The sequence below is a fragment of the Trematomus bernacchii genome, unplaced genomic scaffold, assembly GCF_902827165.1.
Source record: "Trematomus bernacchii unplaced genomic scaffold, fTreBer1.1, whole genome shotgun sequence".
NCBI lineage: Eukaryota > Metazoa > Chordata > Actinopteri > Perciformes > Nototheniidae > Trematomus > Trematomus bernacchii.
In genome coordinates, this window is record NW_022987727.1 from 14,375,373 (window position 1) to 14,391,494 (window position 16,122).

At 38.9% G+C, this 16,122-nt stretch overlaps 1 protein-coding gene across 1 annotated transcript in view; it reads right to left on the bottom strand.

Annotated features, from left to right (window-relative positions):
- ano11 (anoctamin 11) overlaps positions 1-15,304 on the bottom strand; it is a 30,141-nt gene extending 14,837 nt beyond the window's left edge. Inside the window, exons 1-18 of the mRNA XM_034145448.1 lie at positions 15,187-15,304; positions 14,924-15,060; positions 14,363-14,480; positions 14,073-14,266; positions 13,863-13,970; positions 12,622-12,758; positions 12,482-12,539; positions 12,288-12,398; positions 12,037-12,202; positions 10,999-11,089; positions 8,845-8,941; positions 8,618-8,761; positions 7,533-7,670; positions 6,150-6,248; positions 5,555-5,657; positions 3,587-3,698; positions 3,433-3,487; positions 3,216-3,313 (exon numbers count right to left, since the gene is read on the bottom strand). Of these exons, the coding sequence (XP_034001339.1) occupies positions 3,216-3,313; positions 3,433-3,487; positions 3,587-3,698; positions 5,555-5,657; positions 6,150-6,248; positions 7,533-7,670; positions 8,618-8,761; positions 8,845-8,941; positions 10,999-11,089; positions 12,037-12,202; positions 12,288-12,398; positions 12,482-12,539; positions 12,622-12,758; positions 13,863-13,970; positions 14,073-14,266; positions 14,363-14,480; positions 14,924-15,037 (1,943 nt within the window). The 5' untranslated portion in view covers positions 15,038-15,060; positions 15,187-15,304. The remainder of the gene's footprint in view (positions 1-3,215; positions 3,314-3,432; positions 3,488-3,586; positions 3,699-5,554; positions 5,658-6,149; positions 6,249-7,532; positions 7,671-8,617; positions 8,762-8,844; positions 8,942-10,998; positions 11,090-12,036; positions 12,203-12,287; positions 12,399-12,481; positions 12,540-12,621; positions 12,759-13,862; positions 13,971-14,072; positions 14,267-14,362; positions 14,481-14,923; positions 15,061-15,186) is intronic.
- Positions 15,305-16,122: the final 818 nt, after the last annotated feature.

Sequence of the window (16,122 nt, forward strand, 5' to 3'; positions counted from 1 at the left end):
TTGCAGTTGTATGTCTTAAGTGTAATTTGGCATGCTTTTATTTTGAAGGTGAGTTCACGCTGTTGACAGGAAGTTGTTGTTGCTATGGAAACAAGAAAAGTTTCACAGCAGGCGGAACTTGTCATAAAGTCCGCGATAATAAAACCCACCCATTTAGAGGGAAGATATGATTGGTCAATTGTACTGTCATTTGACATTACTCTCTCGTTCAGTTACTATAGCGGGCCCTCTGTGAATCGCAGAGAGGGCCAGACAGCTTCTTTCATGTAATCCTTCACATTCAAACAGAGACTGAACAGGCAGATTCGAAGGATTTATTTCTTTGGAAATGTTATTTTAAATACAATTAAATCAAGTTTTATAACAAAAATAATATTAAAAAAATATATATTTAAAAAAAATATATTTTTTTTTAATGTTTTTAAATATTATTTTTTGGAATATCTTAGGCCCTCACAGAGGGCCTAGAGGGCCCTGACGGCTCGCCACTGATTGGTTCTAATAATGTTTTAAAGAAACGTTTTAATCTGATGTTCAAAGAACCTTTTTAGGATGTTTATTATTTCAAATAATGTTCCTATAAGGTTTAAGGTTAACTAAGACATAACATTTTAACTGCAACATTCAGAGGATGTTTTGAGGATGTTATTGAGGCCTGAGATGACAGAAAGTTTTTTTATAAAACGTTCCTTTAATGTGATATGTTAACAAAGGTGGAATGTTTTGCCTGCAACATTCTAAGGATGTGTTTTGGATGTTGTTGGGGTAACACATTAAAGATGTTCTTTATAAAACGTTCCCTCAATGTTACATGATAACAAATGAAGAACATTCTCCAAGGAACATTCTGAAAATGTTTTCAGGATGTTATTCTTTTTTTATAAAACGTTCCTGTGATGGCAAATATTAACACGGTCATGGTCAGATTTATTTCTAGAGCGCTTTAAAAAACAAACTTGTTGCATTTGTTTGAAAAGGAGGTTTTAAAAAATCTGATGTCACCATATTTTCCTTTTGAAAAAAACAAACAAGCACGTAATTCATGATAAGCTGTAAGCAGATATTGCATGTTTGCGGTGGCATGTGTGAGTTCCCAGCTAGACATTTTTGGTTCTCAAAAAATTCTGAGAATGTTACCATTCATTGTTCAAGGAATGTTTTCAGCGGGACGTTTTATTTTGGTTCCCAGAATGTTCTTCTGAAAGGTAGGATAACGTTCTTTAAAAACATTCTTGAAATGTTTGGTGATAACCTTCTTCAGATGTTTTTTATAACCTTCTTCAGATGTTTTTGATAACATTGTTAGAACATTATGCCCTACTGTTCTTAAAACGTTTTCAGCGGGACGTTTTATTTTGGTTCCCAGAATGTTCTTCTGAAAGGTAGGATAACGTTCTCTAAAAACATTCTTAACATTTTTGGTGATAACTTTCTTAAGATGTATGAGTGCATTGAGACAATGAATAGGACGTATAAAAACGAATTTGCATGCCAGTATTCACTCACATGCACTTATAATCACACTAAGGTATGTAGGCCCACAGTATTCATAATATCATATGTGCTGCTGCAAGACTTCTGATAAATCGGAACGATAAAGCACGTCATCCTACTCTAAAATAATAACATTCTGGCAACATAAAAAAATCTAACTTGCAGCTGAAAACGTTTTAAGAATAGTAGGGCATAATGTTCTAACAATGTTATCAAAAACATTTAAAAAAGGTTATTACCAAGCATTTTAAGAATGTTTTTAGAGAAAGTTATCCTACCTCAAAACGTTCTCCAATTAAACAAAGATAAAACTGAGGTAATGGTTTTTGGAGCCAAGGCAGAACGTATAAAAGTTAGCGTTGAGCTTCAGTCTGCAAAGTTCAAAACAACAGATAGAGCCAGAAATCTAGGTGTAGTCATGGACTCTGACCTGAGTTTCAACAGTCACATTAAAACAGTTACTAAATCAGCCTACTATCACCTAAAGAACATATCTAGGATTAAAAGACTAATGTCACAGCAGGATTTGGAAAAACTTGTCCATGCTTTTATCTTCAGTAGACTGGACTACTGCAATGGTGTCTTTACAGGTCTCACTAAAAAATCTATTAGAAAGCTGCAGCTAATTCAGAACGCCGCTGCTCGAGTCCTCACTAACACTAAGAAAGTGGATCACATCACTCCTGTTCTGAAGTCTTTACACTGGCTTCCTGTGTGTCAAATAATTGATTTCAAAAATATTGCTGCTGGTTTATAAAGCTTTGAATGGTTTAGGCCCAAAATACATGTCTGACCTCCTGCTAAATTATGAACCATCCAGAACTCTCAGGTCTTCAGGGACTGGTCAGCTTTCTGTCCCCAGAGTCAGAACTAAACATGGAGAAGCAGCGTTCAGTTATTATGCTCCAGATATCTGGAACAAACTCCCAGAAACCTGCCGGTCCGCTGCAACTCTTACTACTTTTAAATCCAGGCTGAAGACTTTTCTTTTTGCCGCTGCTTTTAATTGAACTATTCACATCTTAAACTGCACTGTAACTTTTATCCATGTATTTTTTCTTTTAATGTTTATTTTATTATCTTTGCTTTTTAATGACTGTTTTTAAATGCCATTTTCTTAATGTCTTTCATTTTTTGTAAAGCACTTTGAATTGCCTTGTGTTGAAAGGTGCTATATAAATAAACTTGCCTTGCCTTGCCTTACCTTACCTTACCTTACCTTTCAGAAGAACATTCTGGGAACCAAAATAAAACGTCCCGCTGAAAACGTTTTAAGAACAGTAGGGCATAATGTTCGAACAATGTTATCAAAACATCTTAAGAAGGTTATCACCAAACATTTTAAGAATGTTTTTAGAGAACGTTATCCTACCTTTCAGAAGAACATTCTGGGAACCAAAAGAAAACTTCCCGCTTAAAACATTCCTAGAACAGTGAATGGTAACATTCTCAGAATGTTTTTAGAACCAAACATTTCTAGCTGGGATATTGTAAGCATGCATGCCAGACTTTATGTTTACAAACATTAACCGACTCATTGTGCCTTCAAACTTTGAAATGCCTATAATTGTTTGTTTAATCGACAATTTCATTTCACCAAATTGTTCTTCTGTTTGGGTTTTGCAAAGTGAAGCCATTTTGTGAAAAAACATGTGATACCTTGAGATCTGTTGAGTAAAATCAGAAAATGAATGAATGATGTTCGATGCTGGTTTACATACGGGATAATGAACTCCTGAATGTTGTTGATGAGCTGCTTTCCCACCATGATGATGAAGAGTTGCTCAGCCAGCTCAATGAGGCAGCCCCCGGGTCCACACTGCAATAGGAAATACACAGAAACAGAGTTATTGAACTTGATACTTTTACATGCTTAGATGGAAATACAATAGCAGAGATCTAAAACACTCGCTCCTTCTGAAAATTATAAAGACTCACATCTTCATTTCTCATCCCAAACAACGTCCCGTAGTTGGTAGGGTACCCCACAAACCTGCAAAGACAGAGAAGGAGGAAAGGTTCAATCTTATTTGGCACAAAATGCTCTTTACGTCTTACTTTCTTTGTGTGTTGAGACTAACTTGTGTCTCACCTTCCTTTAAAGAAAGCTACATAGAAAGGGGACGAGTAGAAGTTGACAAACTGGAAGATGAACACCTTGAAGATAAAGGCATTGTCGTACTGGGTTTGTGTTCTGTGCATCTCTGGAAAAGAGAAAGCGAGGAAACAAAGTGTTAATGTCAGTAAAATGTAATGTTATACTTGCACTTAACTATGGCATTAACTGTATGGTCATCTACATGCATTTGTTTACAAGTTTAGGAATCTTAGCAACAACTTGGTGAAGGTAATGATACAGTATATTATCTGATGGAAACAATAGAACTACTGTCGCAAATAAGTGGTATAATAATATTTGTAGTTAATTTCATGTACCTATTTTTCTTTTAAAGGGGACCTATCATGCAAAATGCACGTTTTGATGTCTTTTATACATAAATATGTGTCCCCGGTGTGTCAGGGAACTCACAAAGTGCCAGAAAATAAAACCCTCTCTCTTTTCCTCCATGCACAAATCTCTAACAACGGAGTTGATCCAGATTTGCGATCCGATATGACGTAAATTACGTCATATCGGATGGCGGACCCACGGCACTATCAGAAACGTCACTGTATCAGAAACAATTCCCGACGTGTTTTGGACGTAATAGTCTTTGTTTACATTAGCAAGCATCGCTAACACTCGCTGTACTGTGTACTGAACATGTGTGTGAAGAAGCAGGATATAAAAAGGAACTCACCTAGTGATAAACCCGCAAGAGAGAAAGCCTTTGAGCTCCATACTGTTTCAGAAATAATCCTTAATCTAATAATCACTGCAGCATTTTAGACAGTATCTGCCAGGTCCCGCATGAGCCGGCATAAGCCCCGCCCCCCTCTTATTTTTATTTTTTTCAGTTAAAAAAGAAAAAAAGCTTTATACCCAGAATCAGCACTTTTGAAACAGGAAGTGAAATAGAGGGATATGAGGCATGGCTAGAATGGGTGATCTGTTTGGTCTTTTGACCAAAACACTTAATAGACATGTTTTTTATATATTTTTTATATATCTGAGACCTATGCTATTGCCTAAAAATAGCATGATAGTGACCTTTAACTCAGTGGATATTTTTTTGCCAATCTAGTGCAGTGGCTCTTTTGGACAACCTCTTTGGGTCAAAGATCTAACATTTATGTTCCTCACAAGATAATGTTTGTAATTACAATTCGCGACATTTTGTATTGTCCTATCATAAGTCAACATTTCAATTTGTAATGTTCTTTGGTTTGGTTTGAAGTACCCACTTTCATTCATTCCTGAGTTTGATAGTGCTGTTTTGCATGTCATACAGGGTTTGCATGCTAACAAGTTAAACAATGGTTCTGACAGTGGTCAACTATTTACTTGGTTGTGCTTAGCTGTTAGCCAACTAGCTAAAGTAAAAGTAGCAGCTAAGACATGAAAAATCATCACCATCTATTGAAGATACATGTAATGTTACATATTCTATATATTGAGGCTATATATATATATATAGTCTCAACTAGCCCAGAAAGCCATAACTTTAACGGGTTGTAAAGAATAATTTAGCTGCTGTTCATAAGTCTTTATGAGTAAGAGGATACAAATAGTTTGCTGTTTCTAGAGCCTAAAATGGAAATGTTATTACTGGTTTCTTCTTAAACCTACTAGCATAGTTCTTATAACTATACCTTTATTTGTCCATCTATGGTTCAGCACTGCATCATATGCAACCATATGATGCCGTAACTAAACAAGACACCTAATAATGTCAGAAAAAGAGACACTGTGTTTTACAGTTGCTGAGTGCTCTGTGTTACAGTTGCACACTCCCACTCAGCAAAGTCGTCGCCCACAATAAAAGATTATTCTTACCCTGGAAGCTGGAATCAAATTAAAGACATCATCTCGTCTTTAAGGAGTCTCATCGTTTAGTTAGTGGAGATCCAGTGAGAGGCTGATATCAATATATAGCATTAAGGCAGTATTGATTCTTACCCCATTTAGTGAGCTGCTCTGCTAATGCAGTGTAGACCCGGCCCATCAGCAGGATGAGGCCCAGACTCACTATACTGCTGCAGATGTTCGCTATGGTTCCTGCCTGAGGAGGAGAGCACACACTTGTATGTTAAGTATGAACACACACATACAAGTTCAGACGGTACAGAGAGTAGAAGGAGCTGATTTACACCTGTAGTGTAATCATGTAGTCGTCATTATACTGTCTATTATTAAAGACAGTTATTTCAACAAATCCCACTCAATTGTCTCTTAAGGCTCCCTTACGGTCGATATTGTTGCAAAAATAAACAAATAGGGATTTGTATTATCTTGTCTCATGTCTAATTTTAGTGGATCAAAAATGAATTAATTTGCAGATCATCTGGTTCACTTGTACAACAAAGGTGGTGAGGGTTGTTTTGAGCCTAGTTGAATGATGCTATAAAACGTTCAATAAAACAGATTTTTTCAGATTGTGAATGACTAGAGACACAAAATGTTCTAGTATGCGATATTAGCTTTGAACAGACAGATGGCAGAGATTATAATGTCCATATACAAACTGTGTATGCTCTCTGCTGCTTTGATGTACCTCTGTACGCAGGACGGGGCTCCCGGTGCGGAACATCATCAAGCTGATGATCCCGCGGCACATGACCACCGTCACCAGGAAGATCATCACCACGCACAGCTGAGAGGGGAGACACAGGAAGGCAGGGTGTAAAACATCACAGTTTGTGGAGAATAAATACTCTTAACATCTCAGAGTAGTAGTAGTAGTAGAAGTAGTTTTTCTTGAGGTTTAGGAGGTGGACTAAATGTATGCAGTTTACCCCACCTTATTTGCTAAATAATAATAATAACCAGCAAAATCCATAGTACTTTCTATAGTTGGTTGAATTTATTTTTCAACTGAATAAAAAAGTCACTTGATTGGAACAACTTTTTTCTCAGTCACTGCTCTTTGTTTGCTTCCCAGGTACCGGTAAGTGATCGTAGATACTGTTCTATTCAGTCTGCCTTGTGCCATTTTCAATTGTCCAGCTCCGTCATCTTTGTCAGGAGAAACTGATCATAACGTATTGTCCCAGGAACAAGTAAATCCTGAGACTGAGCATAAAGTGTACAGGTGAGATTATCAGATCAGACCCAGCCCTGTGGGCCAATGACCTGGTTTCATTATTAGAGAGAGGTTCAGTTTCCACTGTTAACTTTCAGGATTCACTGGAATAATACACAGAACCCCACCTCTCTTTCTCTTCAGGATCAAAACATTAAAAGCTCACATAGAGCAGAGCTCTACTGACCTCTTTACTGAAACTAAGAATAATTACAATGTTTGCAAGATTAGGAAAATGAAAATATGTTGATATCATATGTGATTATATCCATAGAAAACAAGCAGTGTAATTAAAAAGGAAATATTATGCTAATGTCCATGTTCATATTTGTATTTTGTGCCTCTACTGTGACGTGTCTCCATGCTTTAATGTTCAAAAAAGCTATTTATTTTTCTCATACTGCCTGTGCTGCAGCACCTCTTTTCACCCTCTGTCTGAAACCAGAGCCCAGTCTGCTCTGATTGGTTAGCTGACGGCTCTGTTGTGATTGGTAAACCGCTTAGAGAAGTGCCGCCACTTAGCCTGTCACGTACAATGTGTTGGAGCGCTCCCCAATAGAAGCGCAAGTGTTACATGGTGATGTCACTATGTTAGAGAGAGGGGAACTTTGGGATTTTAGCTTTTGATCACTTACATGCACAAAAACCTATATAACACACTATCGGAAAGAAAAAAGAAAATAAGCATAATAGGGACCCGTTAATCAAAGAACCTTCACTGTATTCTTCAGTGAGTTACATTGAGCAGCCAATCTGAGATGTATGCATTTTCAACTGATACCAGCAAACAAATACAATAAATATATATATAATATAATGTAACTGCAAATGCTGCTAAAATAAACAGTGTCTCACCATCATGATGATCACCATGGAGCCGGTGAACACACGGGCGAGTCTGGTCTTCTCTGGGAAGTACGGCTCTTTCACTCCGGTCACTGGGTTTGGCTCCATCGTCGGGGCCATGGCTGCAAACTCTGGACGAGGACGCTCCTGAGGGACACAGTGATGACATCAGCAACAATGGACACACTCTTTGCTGGCCAATTCAGAAACTATGGCCCAATCCCAAACCGCCCCCTACACCCTACCCCTACACACTACCCCTACACACTACCCCTACACACTACCCCTACACACTACCCCTACACACTACCCCTACACACTACCCCTACACACTACCCCTCCGTTTGCGCGTTCGCGCGGAGGGTCCGCCACATTAAGTGCTGTTCCAAACCAACGAGTGTGGAGAGGTGTGGAGGGGGAGTGGGCTATCAAGCCCTCAAACAGCGAGTCTGCATCGGTGCTGACTTGAGACCGGTCTCTACCTGACCGGAGTCACGCTGTGTGTGTCCGTCAGGAAACACGCTGTTTACAAACAGTTCCTGCAAACATCCACTGATAAACTGCGATGTTAACAACCTCATGATAACCTCATATTTTTTTAACTTAGGATCGTATACCTGTGTTTAGTCTAGAAAAAGGTAAATGTGTGCATTTTATTATAAAGTTGTGTATATTTACAGACTGTTGCAAAAACTAAGAAGCTTATAAACATCAGGTTTAAAACTAAAAGAGCTTTACAAAAAAGTAACACAATTAAAGATGTTTGGAGTTTTATTTTAGTTATTAATTGTAATGTTTTGTCTAAGAGATGCTGATTTGAAACCGTTGTTACATACAGTTACGGCATTTCCTGTTTCTGCCGGAGAGAGGGGAGTTTGTCCCAAAGCTTGCCGCTGTATTTACTCCCTCCATCTGACAGGAGGGAGCCTCGTTGAGCTGCGAGTGTGGCTACAGACGGAGTTCACTCCGTCACGGAGGGGTAGGGTCGAGGGAGTGGTTTGGGATTGGGCCTAAATGTTTAATCAAGACCTATCTAAGTGACAATAAGTGTATGAGAACAGTTTGGTCAAGAAAGGAAGGAAGGATTGGGAGACCTCTTCTTCATGGAAGTCCATGCAGTCCCAGTGATGGGCCAGGGTGGCCATCTTTCTCTTCCAGTACTCCAGGAAGGTTACAGCCCAGAAGGACATGAAGACACTGAAGAGGACGGTTCCTGGGTGGTCAAACAGGTAGCCCAACTGCAATGCAGAATAACATCATCAATTTTGCATTATGGTTACAAAATAAATAAAACTGGTTTAGTGAAAATGTTTTTTATTACCTTGGCCATGGTGCAGATATCAGACATGTTCCAGGCCTTGCATGTGTTACACAGAGGACACATGAGATAACTCGCTCCGCTGGTACAGATGTCCTTACTGTTGACAGACACATACATATGGATTAGTTACTAATGAGCAAACACATTTTAAAGCTTTCAAACTAGCCTTTCATATTTTGATGTATCAGGTGCCCAAGCACATTTGGCAGAAACTATAGTTATCATTGTCACAGATAAGGTGAATGAACTGTAGTGTATTTTGCATTCACATAAAGCCAGGGAATATTTATTGAGTGAGAAAATAGAACAGATGGAAGGTGTTAAAAACATTCACAAGCTACCGCACCTTCACTGCAGTTAATTAGTGACTCACTGCAACTATGATGCTGCAGGAATAAATGTTGGACCCACTGAGAGACGTCTATCTTCCATATTTATGTAATGGGAGGATTATTCTGCACTAATTGTCCATTATCAAATGAGATGGCGGCAGTTTGTTGCAGCTGCCTCGAGCTCTCCATCCGTTCTCCACAAATCAATGGCTTTAATCTAAAGTGTGAACTAATGAACATCATGAATCTGAGACGTTGGGTCGTTTCCTTTCCTGAGATATTGACTTGTCTTCCGTTTACTCTAACCTCCCTTGTTTCTTTATAGCAGGATGGATTTTCTGTCACTAAAACCAACAGAGAGGGAATGGTAAACACAACACAATTGTTTAGGCAATATTAGGGTACAACACTCGAAGAAAAGGAGTGACTATAATTATTTGTAGGGAGAGTAGAGCTTTCTGTGCTGTTAAATACAAATAATAAATTGGGCCAAACAAACCTCATGTGGTTTGAACAACTATGGAGTTTGTTTTCATGCAGAACAGACTATGCGTTGATGCTCAGGTTTATTTGGATCTCAAACTGTGCTTGCTTTACATAATGTGGAAATAGGAAAATATAATAGCATAGGTACAATTTTACAGTTCTGGTGCATTTTGAGAATGTTAATGCTGTGTTTTCGACATAAGTATGTCATAAGATACCCCACTTGTAAATGTCTGAAGCTTCAATTCAACATAAAATGGTGGTATAAAAGTGACAATATAAGATTAAAAAGCGTCATCACTCGGAACAAGAGTCAGACTTTAGATGATCAGTGATGCTCAGCCATGCGAGTGTGATTTCGTTTGTTTAAAGCCATCGTAGCTTTTTACTTCTGGCCATTGCATTTACTCTGTAACTAGTATAGAAGGAATGTTAATATGTGGAAATTATACTGCTGGACAAAATGTGTTTGCCTTATTTTCTGCAACGTTCCAAAATCTAATCCAGTCGAAGGAGCCCTAGCGATGCTAACTTTCAATGCTAACCTGTCCAGGCAAGATGGTAACAAATCTGGCAACCTCACTTCACCCAGTAGTTATACGATATGTCAAAAAATGGTTACATCAGGTTAATTCCTCGAAAATCACCCCAAAAAATGTTTATATCAAATAACTGACAATTAAATGTTTGCACAAGAATGACACATTGAATTTCGCTAATTTCCAAGACTCTCTTAAGCCAGTTCTTTCAAAGAGACAGTCAATCTGACCGAGAGTGAGCGGAATGAGACCTCAAACATACGGCCACTGATGTACAATCTGTTGAGTCAACACTTTTATGATGCAACAATTGACATTTTTATTATGTTTATCTGTGTCATTGTAAAACATAACACAAGCTACATTTGTGAATTAATTGATACAGAGACGACAAAAATGTCAGTAACATATCAATATACATCTTATGCAGAATTAAAACCCCTGACTTTACTGAAGTGAGCCATGGTTTGTTTCACTGCTTAGGAAGTCAAATTGTAACATGTAGAGGCAATATTGTGTACGATTTTTCACAAAAATAGCAATACTCTTACTTTAATGAAGTGTCAGAATGCTCAGTTGATCCAGCAGAAACATAATTTCTGATACTAATTCAATACTATCACAATCTCATACTAATTGATTGTACATCAATGACTGTAAAACTGGTGAAATTCCCCTCTAAGATTTGACCGACTTAATACATCAACTAAATCAACATAATGCTACACTCAACAGTCCAGCTTCACATGTATGTAATGCAATGAAACCTGTATTTCCTGTGGGGTGTGTGGACTCACGCTGGTGTGTTGGTACCCATGGACATGACTCCAGACACAAAGACCAGGGTCCCGACCACTGCGGCCGGCAGCAGCCAGGCTGTGTAGAAACCTGCAGAGACATAAAGATCCATTAGGGTGAGGCTCCCAGCTGATGCAGGGATGTGCTGTTTGATGCTGGAATGTCTTTTGATGAAGAGGTCGGAATGGCTTCGCAGAAGAAAACGTCTAATGATGAGGATGATAGTTGTACTATTCCCGCTAATTAGGTCATGTTTTTCGGTTTGTATTGCTTGTTTGTCAGCGGGATTACAACAAAACTACAGGCTATATTTTTTGGGAAACTTTGTGGAAGGGTGAACTATGAGCCATGGACGAATCCTTAACATTTTGGAGCAGATCCAAATCTCGGGGTAGAAACACAAATGTATCTAATGATGTCCATGCTACACCCTTTTCATTATTCAGATATTTTATTTCTTATGACAAATGCCCACATTTTACATTGATTTATCCAACATTTATCTACCAGGCAGGTGCGTAAAACACAAAAGGATTCCCTGGCTGTAGCATGGACTACTGCCTTAAACAGTATATTACAATGTTTTGGATTATTATTTATTACAGATTTAAAAGGGCATATCAAATAAGCTCCCAGTCTTTAAGAGTGAGGTTTTGTTACAAAATAAAATATTATCCTCAGATTAGAAAGGTTAGGATTTTGAGGGAATCACCTGAAACTAATAATCATTATGTTGTTGTCAGCTTAGAATGAGTAAATCCTGTCTACAAATTGTCTAATTAAGGCCACTGTAGTTCTCTAGTTGGAAAGGTAGGGGTATTATTCAGTTGGTTGCAATCTACAACCTTGTTGCTAGACGCTATTACATCCTACACACTGTTGTAGGATTGCTGAACCCTCTTTGAACAAGTTAGAAAACTCCATCTCCGGATGACGACCATGAGATCCAACTGAAAGCTCTTGAAAATGCTTATACTGTACATGTTTTCCACAACAAACTTCAAATCTCAAGGCAAAGTAATCCATGTTATATTTACCCAGCCAGGCAAAGTAAAGTGCAATCTTCTCTCCAAAGTACTCTCTGATGTGGTCCAGTGGCTGGTACTTGTACCATTTGCACCAGCGGCTCCAGTAGTGATGAAGAATCTGCCTCTGGTTCAGCTCGTCAGGACGAATCTCACACTTTGGAAGCTTGAAGGAGCCCTGTGGGAAAAGAAACATGCGTATTGTAGAGGACAGGCAGCAGAAGTGTTCCATCCGATTAAAGAGCAGATAAATCATTTCTGACCTCGTGCAGGGGGAAAGCCGCTGTGTACACGCCTTCATTCACAAGTCTGTCCACTCCAACCTCAGCCCTCTTCCTTTTGCCGTACACCGTTCTGGCAAGAATCTCATACACCTAAAAATAATACATATATTCTCCTTTCATGAGAGAACAATTTCACTGATTTCGTGCACTGAAGAGGAATTCCTGATACTCACAACACGGTGTCTCTGCGTGTTCGTGAAGTAGGTGTCATGGTTGTCACAGCCAAGAAACCTGAAGAAGAGAGACAGTCATTTAGCCAAAATAAACTTTTACATACCGATCCTGTTATCAACCATGGATGATTAGAACTCACCTGTTCATCTTTGACTTGCGAAAGGCACATGTGTAATAGTCCAGCGGCCTGTTTGGCACTGACTCCATCATCATGTTAGGTATGCATAGTCTCTTCATTACCCGAGCAGATGTGTTGAGGTCCAGGTTTTGCTGAGCCTAAAAGCCAAACATATTCTGTATGAAAAACATTTCATCTTACTTTTTTTTTTGCTGCATTTCAGTTATTTGGTGACACATGTGGTTACTGGTGGTAAAAGTAAGTTCATTTTACTGATAAAGATCCCAGAGTTTTAAAAGAAATGTAGATCGTGCTCAGGAAAGGCAGACTCTTCCAGATACCATAGAAACTGGTGTTCGATGTAAAAGCAACACGAAGAGTTCATGATCCATGCAAGCAGCTACTGTATGTAGCTTTGAGCTAAATTCAGCAAACTAACATGCTTGCTGAATGAAAGTTTGACTCAATGCTGCCATGTTGATGTTTAAGTTAAATATGTATACCATGTATATATGTGTGTTTGCGATTCTAGGCTGTGTGTCAATTTGAGTTTTTCCTTAACTACACTTGCCATACGTCAGTTTGAATACGAAACACCCGGATGGTGAGTCTAATAATAAACTCATAATAGGCAAAAGGTTAAGTGTGAATTTTCTCCATCTCATTTGTTGCCCTCTTCACAACAAAGCGGAAGGGGTGGGAACAGCGGCGGATTAGGATAAACTGTTTTTACTTAGTAATAACAGCCTAATGTTGTCGAATAGAAGCCAACAGTATGTTTTTAAGGTTAATTTTACAACAAAAGGGTTAGATTTTTTACTTCTCATCAATCAAAGTACATAACGTACATAGTGAGCTTCATCGAAGAGTACTTGTGTACCAGCCTAGCTTGTTAGCATTCTAATGTCCAGTACTAAGCACTAAACATGCACATGTTTTGCTGAGGCTGATGGCATTGTGACCATATTTTTTTGACAAGCCATCCAACAGTCCAAACCACAGCATGCCGCAAAGTTTAGAAATCTATTTCAAGTCAGTAGTCTGAGAACCAATCATTTCTGTACAAATTCCATGGTTATTTATCTTGTACATGTTTACACATTTTACATTGATCAGTATAAGTGGAACGGTAACGCATCTTGATGCTCTGAACACATTTGAAAGCACTCTATCTAATCATTGTTGTGAACTGACAAACAAGATACAAATCTTAAGTTTTATATCTTCAAATTAGACCTAATTGATTAACCAGCAGCACTAACCTGCAGTGGAGCTCTGAGACAGAGTTCCTCAGCGAAATACACCAACACATCCCAAGGAGCGCTAAGTTTAAGGAAGTGTATTGTTTTCTTTTCATTCGATGTTTCCTCCTAAACAGAACAGAGAACATTTGAATGAGAATCATCTAATTCAGAACAAAAATATGTGTAAAAATGAATAAAGATTAAAAGCAATAATCAAATTTACAGCACCTTTTCCATGACTAATCCAGCACTCTCCAGATTCTGAACAAACTTCTCCCTCCACTGAGCCAGCTGAGCCTTCCTGCGTTCAGAGCGGCTGCTCTCCTCGGGGGGCGCTGCGTCCCCCTCCTCACCCGTCACCTCGCTCTTCCCTTTTCCTCGCCGTTTCCTCCGCGAGCGAATCTCCCACACGAGTACGAAGTCTGAACCCAGATAAAAAGGATAAACGCAGGTCTGACTTGGTCATCCATCATTGAGCCTGTGACAACTAATACAATGTGAGACCCTGATTCACCTACCAATTTTGGTTTTGCCATCTCTGAAGTAATTCCCCAGCTGTGGAACCGACTGGTCACTTTTTGTATTACAGTGCATATAAATGGGATCATCATCATCGTCAGCAGCTGCAGCTGAAAGCTAAACGCATCCAAAGTTATTAAAATAAAAAGTGCTTGCAAATAATTACATTAAAAAATCTACTCACTGTTCTGTTTGTAAAACCTTTCTTCTTTATATGGACAGTTAATTAGCTCTTTATTAGATTTTACCTATAAGACCCCGTGCCATTACTCAGCAGCCTTCACTTTGCAATAATCCAGCAAGATAACCCTGAGCTTTTAACAGTATAATTGGATAGTTTAAAGCAAATGTTGAGTTTCACAAGACCTTTTTTCCCTAGTGATCTACAGTTTGTAATCCTGTGTATTTCAGATACACTGCAACATGTCAGAGAAGTCAGTGAGGTGTGAAGGGATGAGCGAGATAGCAGGGTCCATAGCCTCTTTTCAATCTGTGTGATGCCTAGATAAAAGGAAAACAGACCGCAGTGTTATGGGGGAAAAAAGTACAATTCTGCTTACACATCTAGGCGGGATATAGCTCCCGTTGTGCACACTCCCATATCCATCTGTGGTTTGGGCTTCACTCTCAGAGTGCAGATCCAGGAGGACCTCTCTGTCTCCCTTCCTCAGCATGATGAGGAGGATGGCAAAAGGTCCTGTGGGCGGTCACATATGCTGAGCATTCACATGAAATCGCACTGTTGAAGAGCTTATTACTGAAGTAAATCCCAGATACACACATGCTTTAAAGAAAGATACTCAAGTGAGAAAAGATACTATACCTGTGCTGTAGTGAAAATCAGCTGCTAAAGTGTGGATTTGCAGAAATATGTTCTTCCCTTCTCCTCTCCCTCTTATATCTCTGCGTCCGTCAAGCTCCTCTGCCAGATAGCTGTAAAATACCGTAATATACGTAGCGTGCAGGCAGCAGCTGCATTTCAGCAGAGGGAATCAGGACATGCAGCACAGCGCACATCCCCACTTCATAAATAATGTAATAGTCAGTCAGAGGCGGAGAATGGGAGAATACAATTCTAGCTTTCTCTTTAACGCTCATTATGCAGGATATAAAACGTGTGGGGGGGAATATTCTCATTGATGTTTTTTGTTTTTGTTTCTCATCTAAATCAAGCTGTTTGGCACATTTCATTTAATTGGTTTCCAGATGAACAGCACACACAATTAACATTCATTATTAACAGGGTTAGAGGAGAAGCTCCACCCCTCTTAGCTTTATTTCCTGCATCACTAGACAGAGGTTGTTCACGCCTTAAAATCCTCTTATTTGACAACGTCCACTTGCACTATCGGTAACATCATTGTTTTTCTCCAAACCTCCTTTTAAAGTGGACCGCTTTGCTGCAGTCAAAACACAGCTAGATGTAATTAGAGTGGGGAGAAATAAGAGCAGCTGACAGGGAGACAGGGAGATGAGTCATAGGAGGGAGGTATTAAAATTGCATTACGAACTGAAAAACTGGAGAGCAGAGCAAAAGAGGGAAAGCACGGCATGTATCATGGTATTACTGGGTAGAAATACAGTTTGCTGTCTGGATAATTCAAAGTATTATGCATCAAATACAGCATAATGGGACAGTTTTCTCCTGACAACTGCACATACGCTCAAAATTAGGGGTGTAGCGATGATTAGGGATGTTTATTAAGGTTGATTATATAGAAAAAAAAGTTAAAGATGAATTTGATTGACTCGACTGATT